At 46.2% G+C, this 15,255-nt stretch overlaps 1 protein-coding gene across 1 annotated transcript; it reads left to right on the plus strand.

The window, feature by feature from the left end:
• Positions 1-11,163: 11,163 nt before the first annotated feature.
• Positions 11,164-14,961, plus strand: SOWAHB (sosondowah ankyrin repeat domain family member B). Its single transcript, XM_078676380.1, has one exon. It carries the CDS (start codon positions 11,319-11,321, stop codon positions 13,878-13,880), a length of 2,562 nt encoding a protein of 853 aa, XP_078532506.1. The 5' UTR covers positions 11,164-11,318; the 3' UTR covers positions 13,881-14,961.
• The last annotated feature ends 294 nt before the right edge of the window (positions 14,962-15,255 follow it).

The raw sequence follows: 15,255 nt of genomic DNA on the forward strand, positions 1-15,255 counted from the left end.
CGCCGGGCTAAGCCCGGGACAAGGGCGGGACCGTTTGTGGCCGTTAGTGGCCGGAAGAGGTCGAGACGGGCCACCCCTCTTGGGTTTGTATTCAATTCATGTGATTTGATGATACTCATGGACTAACAGTGCACGAAACCCTTCTAGACTTGAATTTTTCAAAACACGTGCACTGGGAAGTACCTTGGATTAACAGTAGCTAAGAATGGTGAAAAACAATTTTGTCAAGCCAGTCCCTGCCCTGAAGCAAAAGGCATCGCAAAACCCTCCACTACCCAGTCTGACAGCAATTGACCGCATGCTGCAGAAAGCCATTGGGGTGGTGGCTAATGCTATCGAACACACAGAACGCCGCTTTTCGCTTCCAGGCGGTGCTCTTCCTCCTTTTCCCCCTATCAGCACATCAGTATTGACTATTAATTCCAAGGATTCGATAATGGCACCTTCTTTTACCGCTCTCCCTGGGCAGCATCATTTCTTAGCAACTCAAGACACTGCCCCTACCAGGGCCGATGTACTTTCTGAAACCCCGCCTCAATTAACAAGGTTATCCATGACTCCTACTTCTTTTTTAAAAGACTCCATTCCCGATTCCATTCTTCAGTTAGAGTCTCCTATAGCTAATGAGTCACCTGATATATCAATAAGTTCAATCTTGGTCTCCCCTTCACCTCAGACTGTAAACCATAGTTCGCGGGTAACTACTAGAGGGCAGAAGGCCAAGCATAAGTTAAATCATGTGACCACGCTAGGCCCTGTGGCCAAAAAGGTTAAGGGACTTGCAGGGGGCTACAAACAAAAGAAAGTACCTCCGAAACATAACGTAACAAAGGGTAAAACTGTTAAAAATACTGTCCCTGCTACTACAACCGTACCCACCGCTAATAATGATCTGGGGCCTCATGCTGCAAATACGGAAAATCCAGTCATTACTTCATCACTCCTTCCCTTCCCTTTAAGTAATGAGGGTCTTTTTGATAAAATTAAATTATTGATGAAATCTTTAATGGCACCCCTCCTTGAAAAGGTAAAGCGCTTGGGAGAAAAAATAGACACCTTGGAGCATATAATGAAAAATAGAGTGACCACCTTAGAGCAACTAACAGTTGGGGAAAATACAAAGCTTACTGAACAACATCAGCCCCTTCCAAATCAAAAAACAGGTATCAGCTGCACTTCGCAGCCACCAACTGACCCTAGGCCCAAAGCCGCTCAAACCACAAACACCACGGGAATTCAGGGTAGGCCTTTACAGAGGGCTTCTAGTAGACTGGAATTTAATGAACAGGTAGGAGGGGTAGATTGCTTGGGAAAGCCGACAGACCATACGGGCCAGGCGGAAAACGCCCCCCGTGCAGTCATTGTCCCTCTTCCACCTGCTAAACCAAAGAGGACATTTGTACACATCGATCTACCCCCCCAATCACAGCCATACACGGTAGTGTTAGTTGGTGTCCCGGAGCTACCCCAAGGAAAAACTGAATCCTACTTTGACTTAAGAAACAAAGCAGCCCATTGGCTGAACAAGAACAGGCCACTCCCTCCTGATATATCAGGGCAAATATTATTTTCAAGAAGGCTAGCCAGGTTGGGGCATAGGAGAAAAGACGTCCCAGGGGATTGCACTATCATTTATTTTGGGGATAGGCGGGTGGTCCAGCATGTATGCAATTGGCCCTCTCAGTTTGGTGAATCTAAAATTCTTACCAGGGATGTGAGCTTTTTCTACCCTCGACCTCCCCCTCTACAAACAACAATGAGCCGAAGGGACTTCCCAAACATGGAGCTGGATGAGGAAACGGGCAATAGATACAATATCCCAACTTTCAATTATTTCGATAAACTCTCCGAACTAGAAAGGGTGGACTGACTTCATTGCAAGGGTTTTCTCCCTGACACTACGATCTCCGAACCCACTTCCCCTAGAAATGTAGCTAATTCAGACCAGGGTGCTGTTATAGATGAACAACTCCCCCTAACTAACAGCAAGGACTGCGATCAAGAAGAAACCATGGGAATGGTCCCCGGTCTTAAAACCAATAGGGTCGACCCAGTAGTTAAAATTTTATTCTGGAATGTTGCGGGCTTACGTGCAAAGGTCGTGAACGGCATCTGGTTAGACTTTGTTCACAATTTTGGCATTCTATGCCTGCAGGAAACTTGGGCTCCATCTGAGTTACATATCGATGGATATAGAACATTCTTCTCTCCCGCACTACCCTCTCCTTCAGGCAGAGCAAAGGGTGGACTGACTATCTTTGTATCAAACATTCTTTATTTTATAAGCATAGACCCCATTAAATTGGACACAAATTTTCAAATACTTATGTTACACCAAAGTAACACTAAGGCCCTCGTAATTGTGAACTTCTACAATAACCTCCCGATAGAAGACCTGATAAAAACCATAAAGGAAATAAACGCTTGTCTCTATGACCTAACAGATAAAGTACGGAAGCAGCTGTCTATAATTTGGGGCGGGGACTTTAATCAGACTCTATGTACGCAGAGTACTAACACAGTTTGTGGCATTGTTGTTGAAAACGGTGATCAGGTAACCCATTTCCCCCACACTACAGTTGAGCACTGTCTGAACGACACCTTTTGTGGTTTAGACCTTGCACTTGCCAACGATTTGCTGAATCCCCCCATTACAGTCACACCTACCTTTATTGGCAGAGGCAGGCCAAGTGCAATTGATTTTATCTTTATTTCATTGATAGCGGGAAAGGACCTACTTGATTATAAAACCCATGATATCACGACTACCGACCATTACCCAATCAGCATCACTCTAAAACTTATTAACACCTGTGTGAGCTTTAACATCAAGACGACTTTAACTCACAGTAATCTCACTTTAGATAGATTGAATGGTTATTTGCTAAGGTGGGAAAAGGTGGACCCCCTGGCTATTACTGCAACAATGGTTACAAATTTGCGCCCAGAGTTTGATAAATGCCTTGATCTAGCTACTACTAGTGAGGGCGTCCTGGCCAACTTTTTGATATTGATAGCATCAATTAGGGAAATCTTATTTGTTAAGACTAAAACCGGTAAAACTAGAATCAAGGGCTGGTTCGATAACTCTTGTACGAAAGCTTATCAGAGCCTAAAATTAGCATTAAACAAAAAGGACAGATCTCCTACGGAAATTGCGGCACTTAGGAAAACCTACATACAAGCATTAGAGATGAGGAAGAATAATCTGAAAAAAGACCTGTGGACTCAATTACACAGATCATGTTCCTTGCGGGACAGTGCCGCTTTCTGGAAGGTTGTGAAGTCCCCTTTCTTAATAAATACAACGGTCAAGCCCAGCATCGACGTTGCGATTGATGAACAGTCGTGGGTTGAGTATTTCGAGCGGATATTCAGCCTTCCTCACTCTGCAACTCAACCGATTCTGTCTGGTCCAAATCCAAGATCTTTCCCGCTGCTTATTAATATAGCACATGAGGAGGTGGAGCGGGCCCTGATGGCCAGTAAAAACAGTAAAGCGCCAGGTCCTGACGGGGTTCCGATCGATTTATTTAAACATAACATGGAACTCTGGTCCCCAATCTTAACCAGGGTCCTTCAGGCATCATGCGCCGTGGGTCTTATCGAATAATGGTCCAAATCAATCCTGGTGCCTATATTTAAAAAGGGGGATCGCCAATTACCATCTTGCTACCGCCCTATATCCCACCTGGATTCTTTGGGGAAAGCCTTCCTTTGTTACAGCATACTGCGTGCAAAAAGATAAGATTAGGCAAGCACTAAGCAGGAATTGGACTCTGTTAAAAGGTGTCCCAGGTTTGGCTACCATATTGGATGACAAACCTCTAATAACGTTCAAAAAATGTCCAACAATCAGGGACAAAGTCTCAACGAATTATATTCGTCCAATAGTGAAACAAACTAAGGATTGGCTCCCCACTCAGCCTAAAGGCTTTTATATCTGTGGGACATGTGTAATATGCTCGCATGGCATGAATAAAACAAAAACTTTCGGATTTGATGGTACTAGACAATTCCATATTAATGAATTTATTAATTGCAACAGTGTAGGAATAGTTTATGCCATCATTTGCAGCTGTAACAAAGTGTACATAGGGAGTACGAAAAGACCCCTCAAATTAAGAATACAAGAGCACAGACGAGCAATCATGAACCGAGACACAAGATCCCCACTCTATGCACATATGGAAAAGGAACATTGTGCCAATATGGATTTTAAATTTCATGGCATAGAAAAAGTGTCCCAACATGTGAGAGGGGGAAATTGGGAATTACGAATCCGTCAAACTGAAGCACGTTGGATAATCAAATGTCGTACGAAGATGTGTGGTTTAAACATTGATTCTGAACTACATCATTTTTTGGCATAGTTATTAGCAAAACATGACATAAAATAGACTAATGTGACTAGAATCAGTCAGTCTAAAAACAGATGTCTTAGGAGGCATTTTAATTGTCTATTGTACACATTCTGGGATGTTGAGCAAGCAAACTGTTGTTGTTTTTTTTTTTGCTAATGTATTATTTTTTTATGATATGAACACCTTCTCTTGCCCATACTAGGGCTTTATAGCTACGATATGTGCGATCAAGTGCTTGTACACTTAGATGCTCCCTTGCCCTATCTTTCTTAATTATATCTATACAAGTGTTTGAAAATGGATGCACCCTTTAATTATCAAAGATAAGAATTAAACATAGTATGAATATGCTACCTACCTCGAAATGTTCATATGTAGTTGCACGCATAAGTAAGGGATAAATAAAATGGGGGCAGGTAGACGCATTAATAATAAGACAGGACATGCAGGATTGGAGGAAGGGAAGTGGGGGCTAAACTTTGCCAGGCGTAGTGACTAACCAAGATATTTGGTTCTTTAAATTTAATTGTGCCGTCAAGAAAGGAATGTGGGCTTAACTAGTCAGTGAAAGGTGATGAATAGTATCAGGGTACGCACTGGGCGGACCTGATTGGAAACTTGTTCACCGAGATGCAACCATGAGCTGCGCAAGACCGGAAACTGTGTATTAAATAGCCGGAAATATTATGGTTTGCAGATAAGCCTGCACAAAGCTCAATGCGTAACAAGCCACGCACTGGGCGGACCTGATTGGAAACTCGCTCACCGAGATGCAACCGTGAGCTGCGCAAGACCGGAAACGGTGTATTTAATAGCCGGAAACATTATGGCCAGTAGATAAGCCTGTATAAAGCTCAATGCGCATGAGCGGAAATACAAAATAGCAAGATAAACACGGATAGCGGACCTTATTGGAAACGTTCACTTTCTCACAGATGAGCACAATTAGAATACGCGCGAAATTTAACGTGATGTGATTGGCCATTGGGCCCTTTTTAAACATAGGGAGTCCGGGGCACCGCACCTTCGGGATTTATCGTACCCGGATGGTGTGGAGGAACAGGAGGTCACGTTGTGAAGGGTAAGTGCAGTAGGCTAGGCAGAGCTTTGGGGTAATAGTTAATTTAGAAGGAAAGCAACGGGAAGACTACATAATCTGTTCATTTCATTTTATTTTTAGAACGGATTGTTTCAGATTGAATTAATAGGATCATTGCAGAATAGATGTCATTTCCCCTTTTGGTTACAGTATATTGGAATGTGGTGAGTGAACATGGAGGTGGAATTTTTCAACATCCAGGAGGGTTTACTGAGCAATTTAATATATTAAGGCATTTTTGACTTTTGTAGGTATGAATGTCATTGGCAGATCAGTTTTTAAAGGACTCTCGATTTAAAGAACAAAGGATTAATCGATTTGAGAAAAGCATTGATCTAGGGTTTCACCAGGTACGCATTTTTGCAGATGTAAAATGTTACTGTGATAGACTGGGCCAGTTCAAGATAAGAGAGAACTGGAACAGTGAAGGTCACAACTAGGTAGATATATAGCATATGTTTGATAATTGATTGGTCTTCCTTTTCTTCTGCCTTACCCCAGTTCCTGATTATTACCGGTACATAGATGAAGAATCTGACCTCTTGTAGCACAACTGCCTAGACCAAAGGTTCAAAATTCTAAGACATAAAATCAGAGGAGCCTTATTATAAGAGTACGAGGTGAGCTGTTCACTAATAATAATAATTTTTTCCAAATAACCATGCAACAGTTTGCGAGCGTTTTTATCCCAGGATGTAGGTAGAAAATTTTGTGTGTTTAAATGAGAAACAGTAGTTATGATTTCATGTGAGAATTACAGGCAAACAGTGCCCGCTTGTTTTTCAAATAGTGTGAAGTCATTGAATTCTTTGTGAGTACTACACGGCACAATGAGCTGTATCGTACCTAATAGTTATAATAAGATTTAGGTTATTTTCTCAGGTTATTACTGATTGAGATTGTACATATGTACTGATATATTTTGTATTGTGTGTTTGCACTTGCAGCCCTGATGACGTCCTGCCTCTAGGACGAAACGCGTCGGCTGCTGAACATCAAGAATAAACAAGAATTTTGATTGTGTATATGTTTACAATTCATATTTTTGGACCATTGATCTATTTGTGTTTCTTTTGAAGATTAAAATATCCAATTGTTTCTGAGATAAACCAGCACTCCCAGCTCTTTTTTGTCTTTGGGGAAAGTGGCTGGCCGTGTCATCCTAGAGCGCCTCCAGCAGTGGGTTACAGACAAAAAAGTCCTGTCTGACCTGCAATTTGGGTTCCGAGAGGGCCTGGGAACAACAGAACAAGCCCTTAATTTATCACTGCTAATTGGTAAATATGTTAATGCGAAAGGGGGGGGCCTCTATATGGCATATGTTGACCTGTCAGCAGCATTTGACTGCGTCAACCATAGCAAGCTTTGGACCATCTTAGCTGATACTGGAATAGAGATGCCCCTCCTAACATTTTTGCGCGAACTATACCCAGGCGCCACAGTGTAAGTTAGATACGGTGTGGGGGGCGAGCTAACAAAGTTGTTCAGCGTAGAGCGTGGGGTAAGGCAGGGTTGCGTCCTGGCCCCGTTCTTATTTAATCTTTATACCAACGGCCTGGAAAAAGCTATGGTCACGGGGAGCCAGGACCTTCCCGCTATAAATAAGCGCCCAATACCGATCCTGCTCTACGCGGACGACGCTGTAATTTTAGCCCGCACCCCCATGGAGTTACAGCGTGCCCTCGTAAAATACCACACTTTCATGGATAACCTTGACCTTCATGTTAACATTAAAAAGACGTTTGTTATGTCTGTAGGGTCGAGGATTAAGAACACCAAGTCCATGTATATTGATAATCAAAAAATAGAGAGCACCATCTCGTATCCTTACCTGGGCATTGTATTTGACCATAAATGCTCCTCGAAGTTTGCCATCGAGTCTAGGAAACTCACTTTTAAGAGGACAACAGCGGCCCTGGTTAATTTTGCAAATAAATTAGGTAGGCGACCGACCCTTGAACTTCTAGAAATCTATAGGGCAAAATGCATTTCAAGTGCAATATATGGGGCGGGTGTGTGGGGATTCGCCAAGGTCGAGGAGATGCAAACGGTAGAGAATGGTTTTCTAAGATTTCTTCTGGCTCTCCCTCAGGGTACGTCGACCTATGCTTGTCACTTGGCATTGGGTTCCCCATACATAACAGAACTGATAAGGATTGAACCCCTAATTCTGTGGCATTGCATATGGTCGTCTAGTGAAACCACTCTGTGCCGGAAATTCATAGAAGATAGTATCTCTCTTGATAAGGCACATAAGATCGCCTGGATTGCCTATGTTAGGAAATTCCTTAGCGATCTGGGAATGCTTCAGTATTACTCTTCCCCTATTTTAATTGCTGCAATTCCAAGGAAGCGATTTAAAAAGGCTTGCTTGGCTCACCTAGAATCTCTACGACTGTCTAGTGAGGTCTCCAAAATCACTGTACAACACTCAATATAAATCCAAACATCATTGACGGCCCAGCCTTATTTAACTTTTAGTCTTTCTGGCTATGAAAGATTATTGTTAATTAGGCTCAGACTAAACATTTTTCACCATCTGGTCACTTTTCCTAAAATGAACACCTGGGAGAAATCTCCTCAACCTTGCCCTTGCGGCGACATTTCTCCCCAAACAACGATCCATACAATAATGTTTTGTAAATTCTATCAGGATCTGAGGAAGCAGTGGCTTATTCCCATCTTAAAAGTCATGGGCCTTCGTAGGTGTCGCCCAGCATTTCTCGCCCTCCAATTTTTAGAAACTGAACCCTTTGCCAAATCTATAGCAAATTTTTTGAAATTGGTGATTAAGCACAGGCAGAACTTGGAGTAAAACTTGTTCGCACCTTTCCCGACTAAAAAAATGCCGGTTTAATGTCTCCAATCTGCTGCGTTTTTTTTACCAAAGCTGGTTGATCGAATTTTTATACTCTCTGTTTTAATTTATCGGCAGATTAAGTTTATTGTATTGATTAACTGTGTAGGCATTCCGCACTTTATACTCGATCTATCGTAGCTTTTATGCCAGGAGTCAAAACTGCTCGAGTAACGGAACATTGAGAAAACTCTGTCATTATTATGATATTTTATGATATTTGTTATATTGTTTTTAAATGTTATTTTTTTTAACAATATGTAAATGCACTGTGCTTATATGGATGTTTTTCTCTACAACCGAATAAAGCTCGATTTTGATTTGATCAGTCAATCTTTGCAAATGGTCTTCCACTGCTCCAGAACACTTTGTCACGCTTTAAGTAACTTTTGTTCCGTTTGAGCTAGAATCAAGTTTTTTGTTGTTGAAATCTGCAGATTATGTAGCAAATGCAGAAACTGATAATTATGTGGAAAACGCTGCTGCTGCAGAAACTCATAATTTCAGTGGCCCTAGCTTTAAGTGACTCAATCAATTAATGGCTGGCAAAAAGGCTGGTATCTTTGTTAACTTTCTGCACTACCAACACACATGATTTCAGGCACAGGCATCTCAAAGTCAGTATTAACCATTCAGGGGAAGTTTTTTGTGAAAGATGAGTCCATGGGGTGGCAGGTAGAAAGCCAGCAGGGTTGCATTCAGATGCAGAGCCCTAATCCTCCCGATCCTTGGGACCCCACAGAAATGGTTTAGGAGACAGAGGAAAGGAGCGAGATTCATAGATATTGTCAAAGAGAAGGCCCAGAATAGGGAGCACTGTATGCAGACTCATTTGTATGCTTACAAATGGCCAGAGACTGCTTCTTCAGAGAGATACCCTAACGAAGGGGACAATATACGTGTTTTTGTCTTTTTAAAAGGGACATTCATTAGTGAAGCTGGTACTGCTGCCAAGTGTATAAGTGGCCACTGCTGGTTATCATAAAGGAACAGGTGCAGCAGGACTGGTGCCCAGGAATTTGGGGGGGCCACTGCATCACAATTATCACTGTCTACCTTTAAAAAAAGGGGCATCAGAGTGTATTGTCCTTTTAAGCATTAGGACAGAGGTGATGATCCATCATGGTGGGGAAGATGGAAAAGAGGCAGAGGAGATAGCCTGCTACTCAGGACTGCAGTTATCATTAGTGCAGCAGGTATTGTTCCATTGGGGTCAAAGAGTGTGAGGGGCTCACAACACCCCAATCATGGGGAGCAGTTTGTTTGGGATATCCGTTTTTGTTTGATGTTTGGTGCGGTTCATAAGCTATAGCAAAAGTATTCCTGAAATCATCTCATAAGCCCCGTTCCCTGCACGCAGCCATGTCCCTCCCGCTCCCCCAATCCTTAACATAAAGTTTTGGAGGGGGGCCCTATCTCAAAACATTTTGCTTTCAGAGGTTCAGAGTAAAAAAGTTTGAAGACCTCTGGCTTAGAGTTTCAGCCCCCCCCCCCAAAAAAAAATTCTTAACCCCCCCCCCCCCGAAATGTGGCTCTAGTTGCGCCTCTGAAAGGTACAGAACCTACTTACCAATCAGCGGATACCACAGATGAAAGGTATGTACCATGCACGGCTGAATGGGGCAGCCCCCACAGAAGGGCACCGCCCTGTCCATACACTATGCCATTGGTTAGGGTGCGGCCAATGAGCCATAAGGGTACCACTTCATAGAAACATTTCAAGGTGTTGATTTTAAAGTTCAGACCTTATTGTGAACGCCGCTGCTGTTCCTCTCTGCGACTTTGCTCACTCCAGCGGCCAGCAGGGTGTGGGCATTTAATGCGCCATCAGCAAAGAGCTGGCAGCGGCACTGGAGCCAGGCGCTGGCTGCGAATGCCACAGCAGCTGCTCCCCCTGCAGCCGCCTTTGTCTCACGTGCCTATTTCCCTGCACACCTCCATCTGCTTCAACGGTAATTGTTTGCACCTGCCCAGAGGGGCGCTGGCACAGGGCGGGATTCTATATAAAACACGACATAAAGCCGTATCAGCTCCTGGGCGGGCACTAGAGGTGTGTCCCTTGAGCAGGTCAGGTGTGGGCCGCACGCTCTCTGCTTCAAGCCAACTCTGTAAATTGGGGTGAACTGCTTAAGACTAGAAGCAATGCAGGGGCTTGGATGATACCTCCATGTTATGTCTTTACATGTGCTGAGGTCAGAAGCAATTAGACACTAATATCTTGGAGTGGAAGCAACATGTGTTCTTTATCAAATCTGCCCACAGCGCAGTCTGTTGCCATCCTAAACCGAGGGTGTTACCCTAAATACAAGGGAAATTTAAATTCGCGAGTAAAAGCTTTTCTTAAACAATACTGCTTTATTTAAAGCACTACATGTGCATGCATAGTCGCTTCCTAAATCTGCACGCACAAAAAGAAGTAGGAGTCGGAGATGTAAACACTACCTACAAACGAGAGGCGGAAACAGTGTATTCAGCGGCTCCCTGCTGAGGCAGCAGCTGATGCTGAGGTGCAAGAGCCCTGGAGCACCCGTTGAGCAGGTCAGAGAGGAGCCGGAGCCATCCCCGGTGTGGAATGTGAGGGGAGGCGCGAGCATTGAACCCGCGCACACCTCGTGCAGGGGAGGCGCGCCCGCACGGGGCTCTGTCTGCACCCAGCGCGGTGTTTGGGGCCAGGAGGCTCCGGTGCCCGGGGAGCCCCGAGACGACCGCCCCTCACCCCGGCCGCATTCCTCGCTCCAGCCGCCGGGGTCAGGCGGCCGCGTGGGGGCGGGGTGCACGCACCTAGCCCCGCGCTGTGATTGCGCAGCGGCTCTGGGAGGGGTGCGTGTGGGAGGGGCCCCGCACAACCTTTGCCTCTGTGCGGGCCGGCGGAGGGAGGGCGCGGCGCAGGTGAGCCGCCGTCGCAGCAACTTCTGCTGGAGTTGCCTGGAGAGCAGCGGCCGCCCCCGCTCCTGTGACCCGCGCCGGCTGCGGGGTTCTCCGCCCGCCGTGCCCGGTGATGGCTCGGGAGCTCAGCCAGGAGGCGGTGCTGGACTTCCTGTGCCGGGCCGGGGGGCAGGCGACCAACGCGGCGCTGCTCGGACACTTCAAGCGCTTCCTGCGGGACCCCGCGCTGCCCCCGGAGCTGCGGCTGCAGCGCCGCGACTGCTTCAAGCGCTATGTCAACTCTGTGGCCGTGGTGAGGCAGGAGGCGCCTCCCGGGAGTGCTGCCACCAAGGTGGTGGTCCTGCGGGCCAGGTACCGTGACCTCCTGGGGGAGGAGGAGCTGCCCCCGGCCGAAGGGAGTCCTCCGCCCCCCGAGGAGGGCTGGCGACGGGAGCCAGGCCCCCCCAAACACCGAGAGGCCATACCAGAGCCGCCCCGCACCTTCAGCGCCGCCTGCGGCTCCCAGGGCAGCAGGAGCCACACCTGCCTCGGAGGGCAGCAGTGGGAGCCGCCCCCCGGGGGCCCGCACTGGAGCCTGAAGGAGGCAGCGGGCGAGGGGCACCACAGAGGGTCACCGAGAAGAGCAGAGGGACAGCTCCAGGGGGAGCGAGTGACTTCTCATGCCCTGCCAGGCTGTCGTGCAGAGAACACCTGCCTTCCATGCCCTCCTCATTCTAAAGACACATTACCACCATGTACTCTGCAGTCAGAGAGGACCAGCCAACAACACCCCTCACCTGCAGCAATCCCCTCTCTACTGAGCTCCCCACCCCGAGTCCGCCCAAACCCCGCACTTGCGAAATGTACCAACTCCCCTCCTATTCAGGCTACAGGGAGCACTACCTTTCAATCTTCATCATCACAGGGCACCACTCTACCATGCCCTCCTTCGTCACGGAACATGCTTCCGCCAAGTTTTTTTCCTGTTGGTGGCATCTCTCCACTACGCCCGCAATCTTCACAAGGCTCTGCACCACCATGTACTACATCTGTAGGCGACACGGTTCCGCCATGCCATCCCTCTTCTGTGGACACCTCTTCACGGCGGCCTCCTTTGTCACTGGACACAGATCCATCCTTTCCTCTTTCAGGAAATGTCTACCCCATGCACCCTGCCTCTTCACCATTCCATCCATCTTCAAAAAGTGTTCCTTCTATGAGACCCTCATCTCCAGAATTCAGGCCACCTTTATCCCCACCATCTTCTGTGAGTACCTTGTCATCGGGCCCTCTGTTGGATATGTGCACCCCTCCAAAGGAAGATGATTGGCCACCTGTTGACCCACCACCCTTTTTAGAAAGCCCCCCAATGTTGCCTGGAGAAGGCTTGGAGAGTGGCTGGTGGGGCCACCTCCCAGTCTTTAAGAGCATCCGAAGCCAGCTCTCCCTTCAAGACCTAGATGATTTTGTGGACCAGGAAACAAATGACAGTCTAGAGAGTGGCAGCAGTAGTGGTAATGACTCAAGCACAGCTGACATGCACGCAAGAGAAACGTTTGTTGCCTCAACAGCCGGGGAATGCTTTGAGTCATGCAGAGTGGCAGATGAAGCAAACCATTGGCAGGACACGCATATCAGTATACTATCTGTACAACTTAATCAAAACAGTGCCAAAAACAGACTATCTAAGTACGAACCAGCAGTAGAGTCTTCTGAGCCCAATGGAAGAATTCCACAAGTAATCTATGACCAGTCTGACCCACAGCCCAACGTACTACCATTGGTACATGACAGACAGAGATTTAGAAAAAGTGTACATTTGCAGGACAAAATGTCTTCCTCAGATGATGAATTAATTAAGTTAGACTTCAAGAAGAAAAGTACGCGTGCATCGCACCACAAAAAAGCACCAAGGGTACCTATTTTTGCACCAGAACCAAGTGTAGACCTATCATTGACACTGCCGTTTGTGGGCATGAAGCATTTGCCTGCAGACTCTTGCGTGACTTCTCAAGAACAAGTCCCTTTACATGGTATTTACAGTGGGTTGCTTGGATCAGACGCAAAAACGCCTTCCTACCACAAGTCCTCCTTAGTGCCTCTGGACACCAAAGAGCACGAGTGGGTGGTGAAGCTGGCTTCTGGCTCATGGATGCAGGTGTACGGCTTGTTCACTGAAAACCCTCATCTGGCTTTACGCAGAGATTTCATTTCTGGTTATACAGCTTTGCACTGGATTGCCAAACATGGGAACTGTCGTATGTTTCTTAACTTTGTGTCCGGTGCAGAGAAGGCTGGGATCAAGCTTGACGTGGATGCCAAGTCTAATGGTGGGTATACACCACTTCACTTAGCTGCAATTCATGGGCATGAAAATGTAATCAAGCTGTTGGTAGAGAAGATGAAGGTGAAGGTCACTGCACGGGACCACAGTGGCAAAAGGGCATGGCAGTACCTCTGCAGCACAACCACCGGGGAAGTATGGCAGCTTCTTGGAGCACCCAAGGGCAAAACTATCTTCCCTGTTTGTGCCTTGCCCTCTTTTGCCCCACCTGTTAAAAACACCAGGAGTAGAACTGCAGTGACCAACCTCAGCAGGAAATCCTCCCTTGCCGCATTCCTTAAACCTCAGCACCTTAAGAGGAAATCCAACCTGAGCCACCTCCCTGCTCACAAAGAAGCACACAGCGACTAAGAATGAGTTTCATGAGCGCGTGCCAAGTTTATTTTTATATTTTAAATGTACTTAATTGTTAGCCACTCAGTAGGCCCAGCGCTTCAATGGCCAGTGGATGTCAGATTCAGGTTATCTGTGCTTCCAAGCATCACAGCAATACCTGTAATAGGAGCATAGTGACACTTCTAATGCAGGGGGCAAGTAAGGTGAGGGAGAACGCTGTGTTCTTGTTGCATTGATGCTGGTCAAGGACAAAGGCAGGAGAGGAGACGAGAGGCTGCATTGGCCCGAATTTAATAGGGATAAACAACACCTCCCACAGCTGTCTTCCATTTAAACACTTGTGTTTTCCTATTTTACTATAATAAAGGGATAATCAAATGTGAACTTTTTCTGCTGGCACCACACAGTTAAGAAGTTCCACCCGTTTGTTTAAACATGTTGTAGACATCTGGAATGCCCCCTACTCAACAAGTGACGCCCTTCTCGTTTTGCACCCGCAGCTTAACACTTGTGCCCATTTTAAGAAATCCTTCCGCAGGAGTGCCTCGTTTTCAAAGGGGTGGTCCCAGTGCTTGCAAGAGTCTTATTTAAAGGGTTGTCTTATGATGCACCGTCCAGTAGCAGTCGTACTTGAATGCATTGTCATGCTTCCCTGGCCCGTGAGAGATTTTGGCAGCTTTGTGGCTTTTGTCGCGAGCTCCTATCCTGCCTAGGTAATGTGATTGGTGCAAGCACCCAGGGGTGGGGTAGTTTTGCAGCTGCAGCTTGTTTTACCCACTCTTTCTTTACACTGTGTGTGGTGGGGGATTTAACTAGTGGGACTCCTATCAGCCACGTGAGAGGCCACACACCTCACGGATGGCAAACATAACACTTGCGCTGATTTTAAATTTGCACTAACCTTGCCAATTAAGCTAAACCTATCCAGTGCCTCCATTTTTCATTTGCTACGGAATCTATTTATAATTGTGTACCCAGTTCGAAGAAACACGAATCTGATAAATGAGGTGCCTGCATCTGCAAATGCAGGAAACCTGTATTTACATGCATCGCACAATTTGCAAGAGCCGTGTGAATAAAATGTTCATTTGTACAACTGCTGTGGTTACATTGTTGTAAACGAATGTTCTCTTGCTTTGTAAATGTGAGTTCCGTTCACTTGCTTTTGGACCTATGTCAGAAGATTCTACCAAAATATAGGGTGCATCTAGCACAATAATTTGCGTCTGAGATACCCCAGGTTGCATTATGCATATGTAATGCTTAGTCTTAGAAACTCCAAATGGCAGAAAGTGGCATTATCTCCGTGCAGCACTTTGGTTTTCATGCAGCCTCCTCGCTAGAAGACATTTGCTACTGGAACTGTCACCTCTGTGGTTGCTGAATGCTT

The sequence above is a fragment of the Lissotriton helveticus genome, chromosome 2_1 (genome assembly GCF_964261635.1).
Source record: "Lissotriton helveticus chromosome 2_1, aLisHel1.1, whole genome shotgun sequence".
Lineage (NCBI taxonomy): Eukaryota > Metazoa > Chordata > Amphibia > Caudata > Salamandridae > Lissotriton > Lissotriton helveticus.

Bases quoted from the DNA above. Each gene is read 5' to 3' on its own strand.
- SOWAHB (XM_078676380.1), top strand. From the start codon at position 11,319: ATGGCTCGGGAGCTCAGCCAGGAGGCGGTGCTGGACTTCCTGTGCCGG.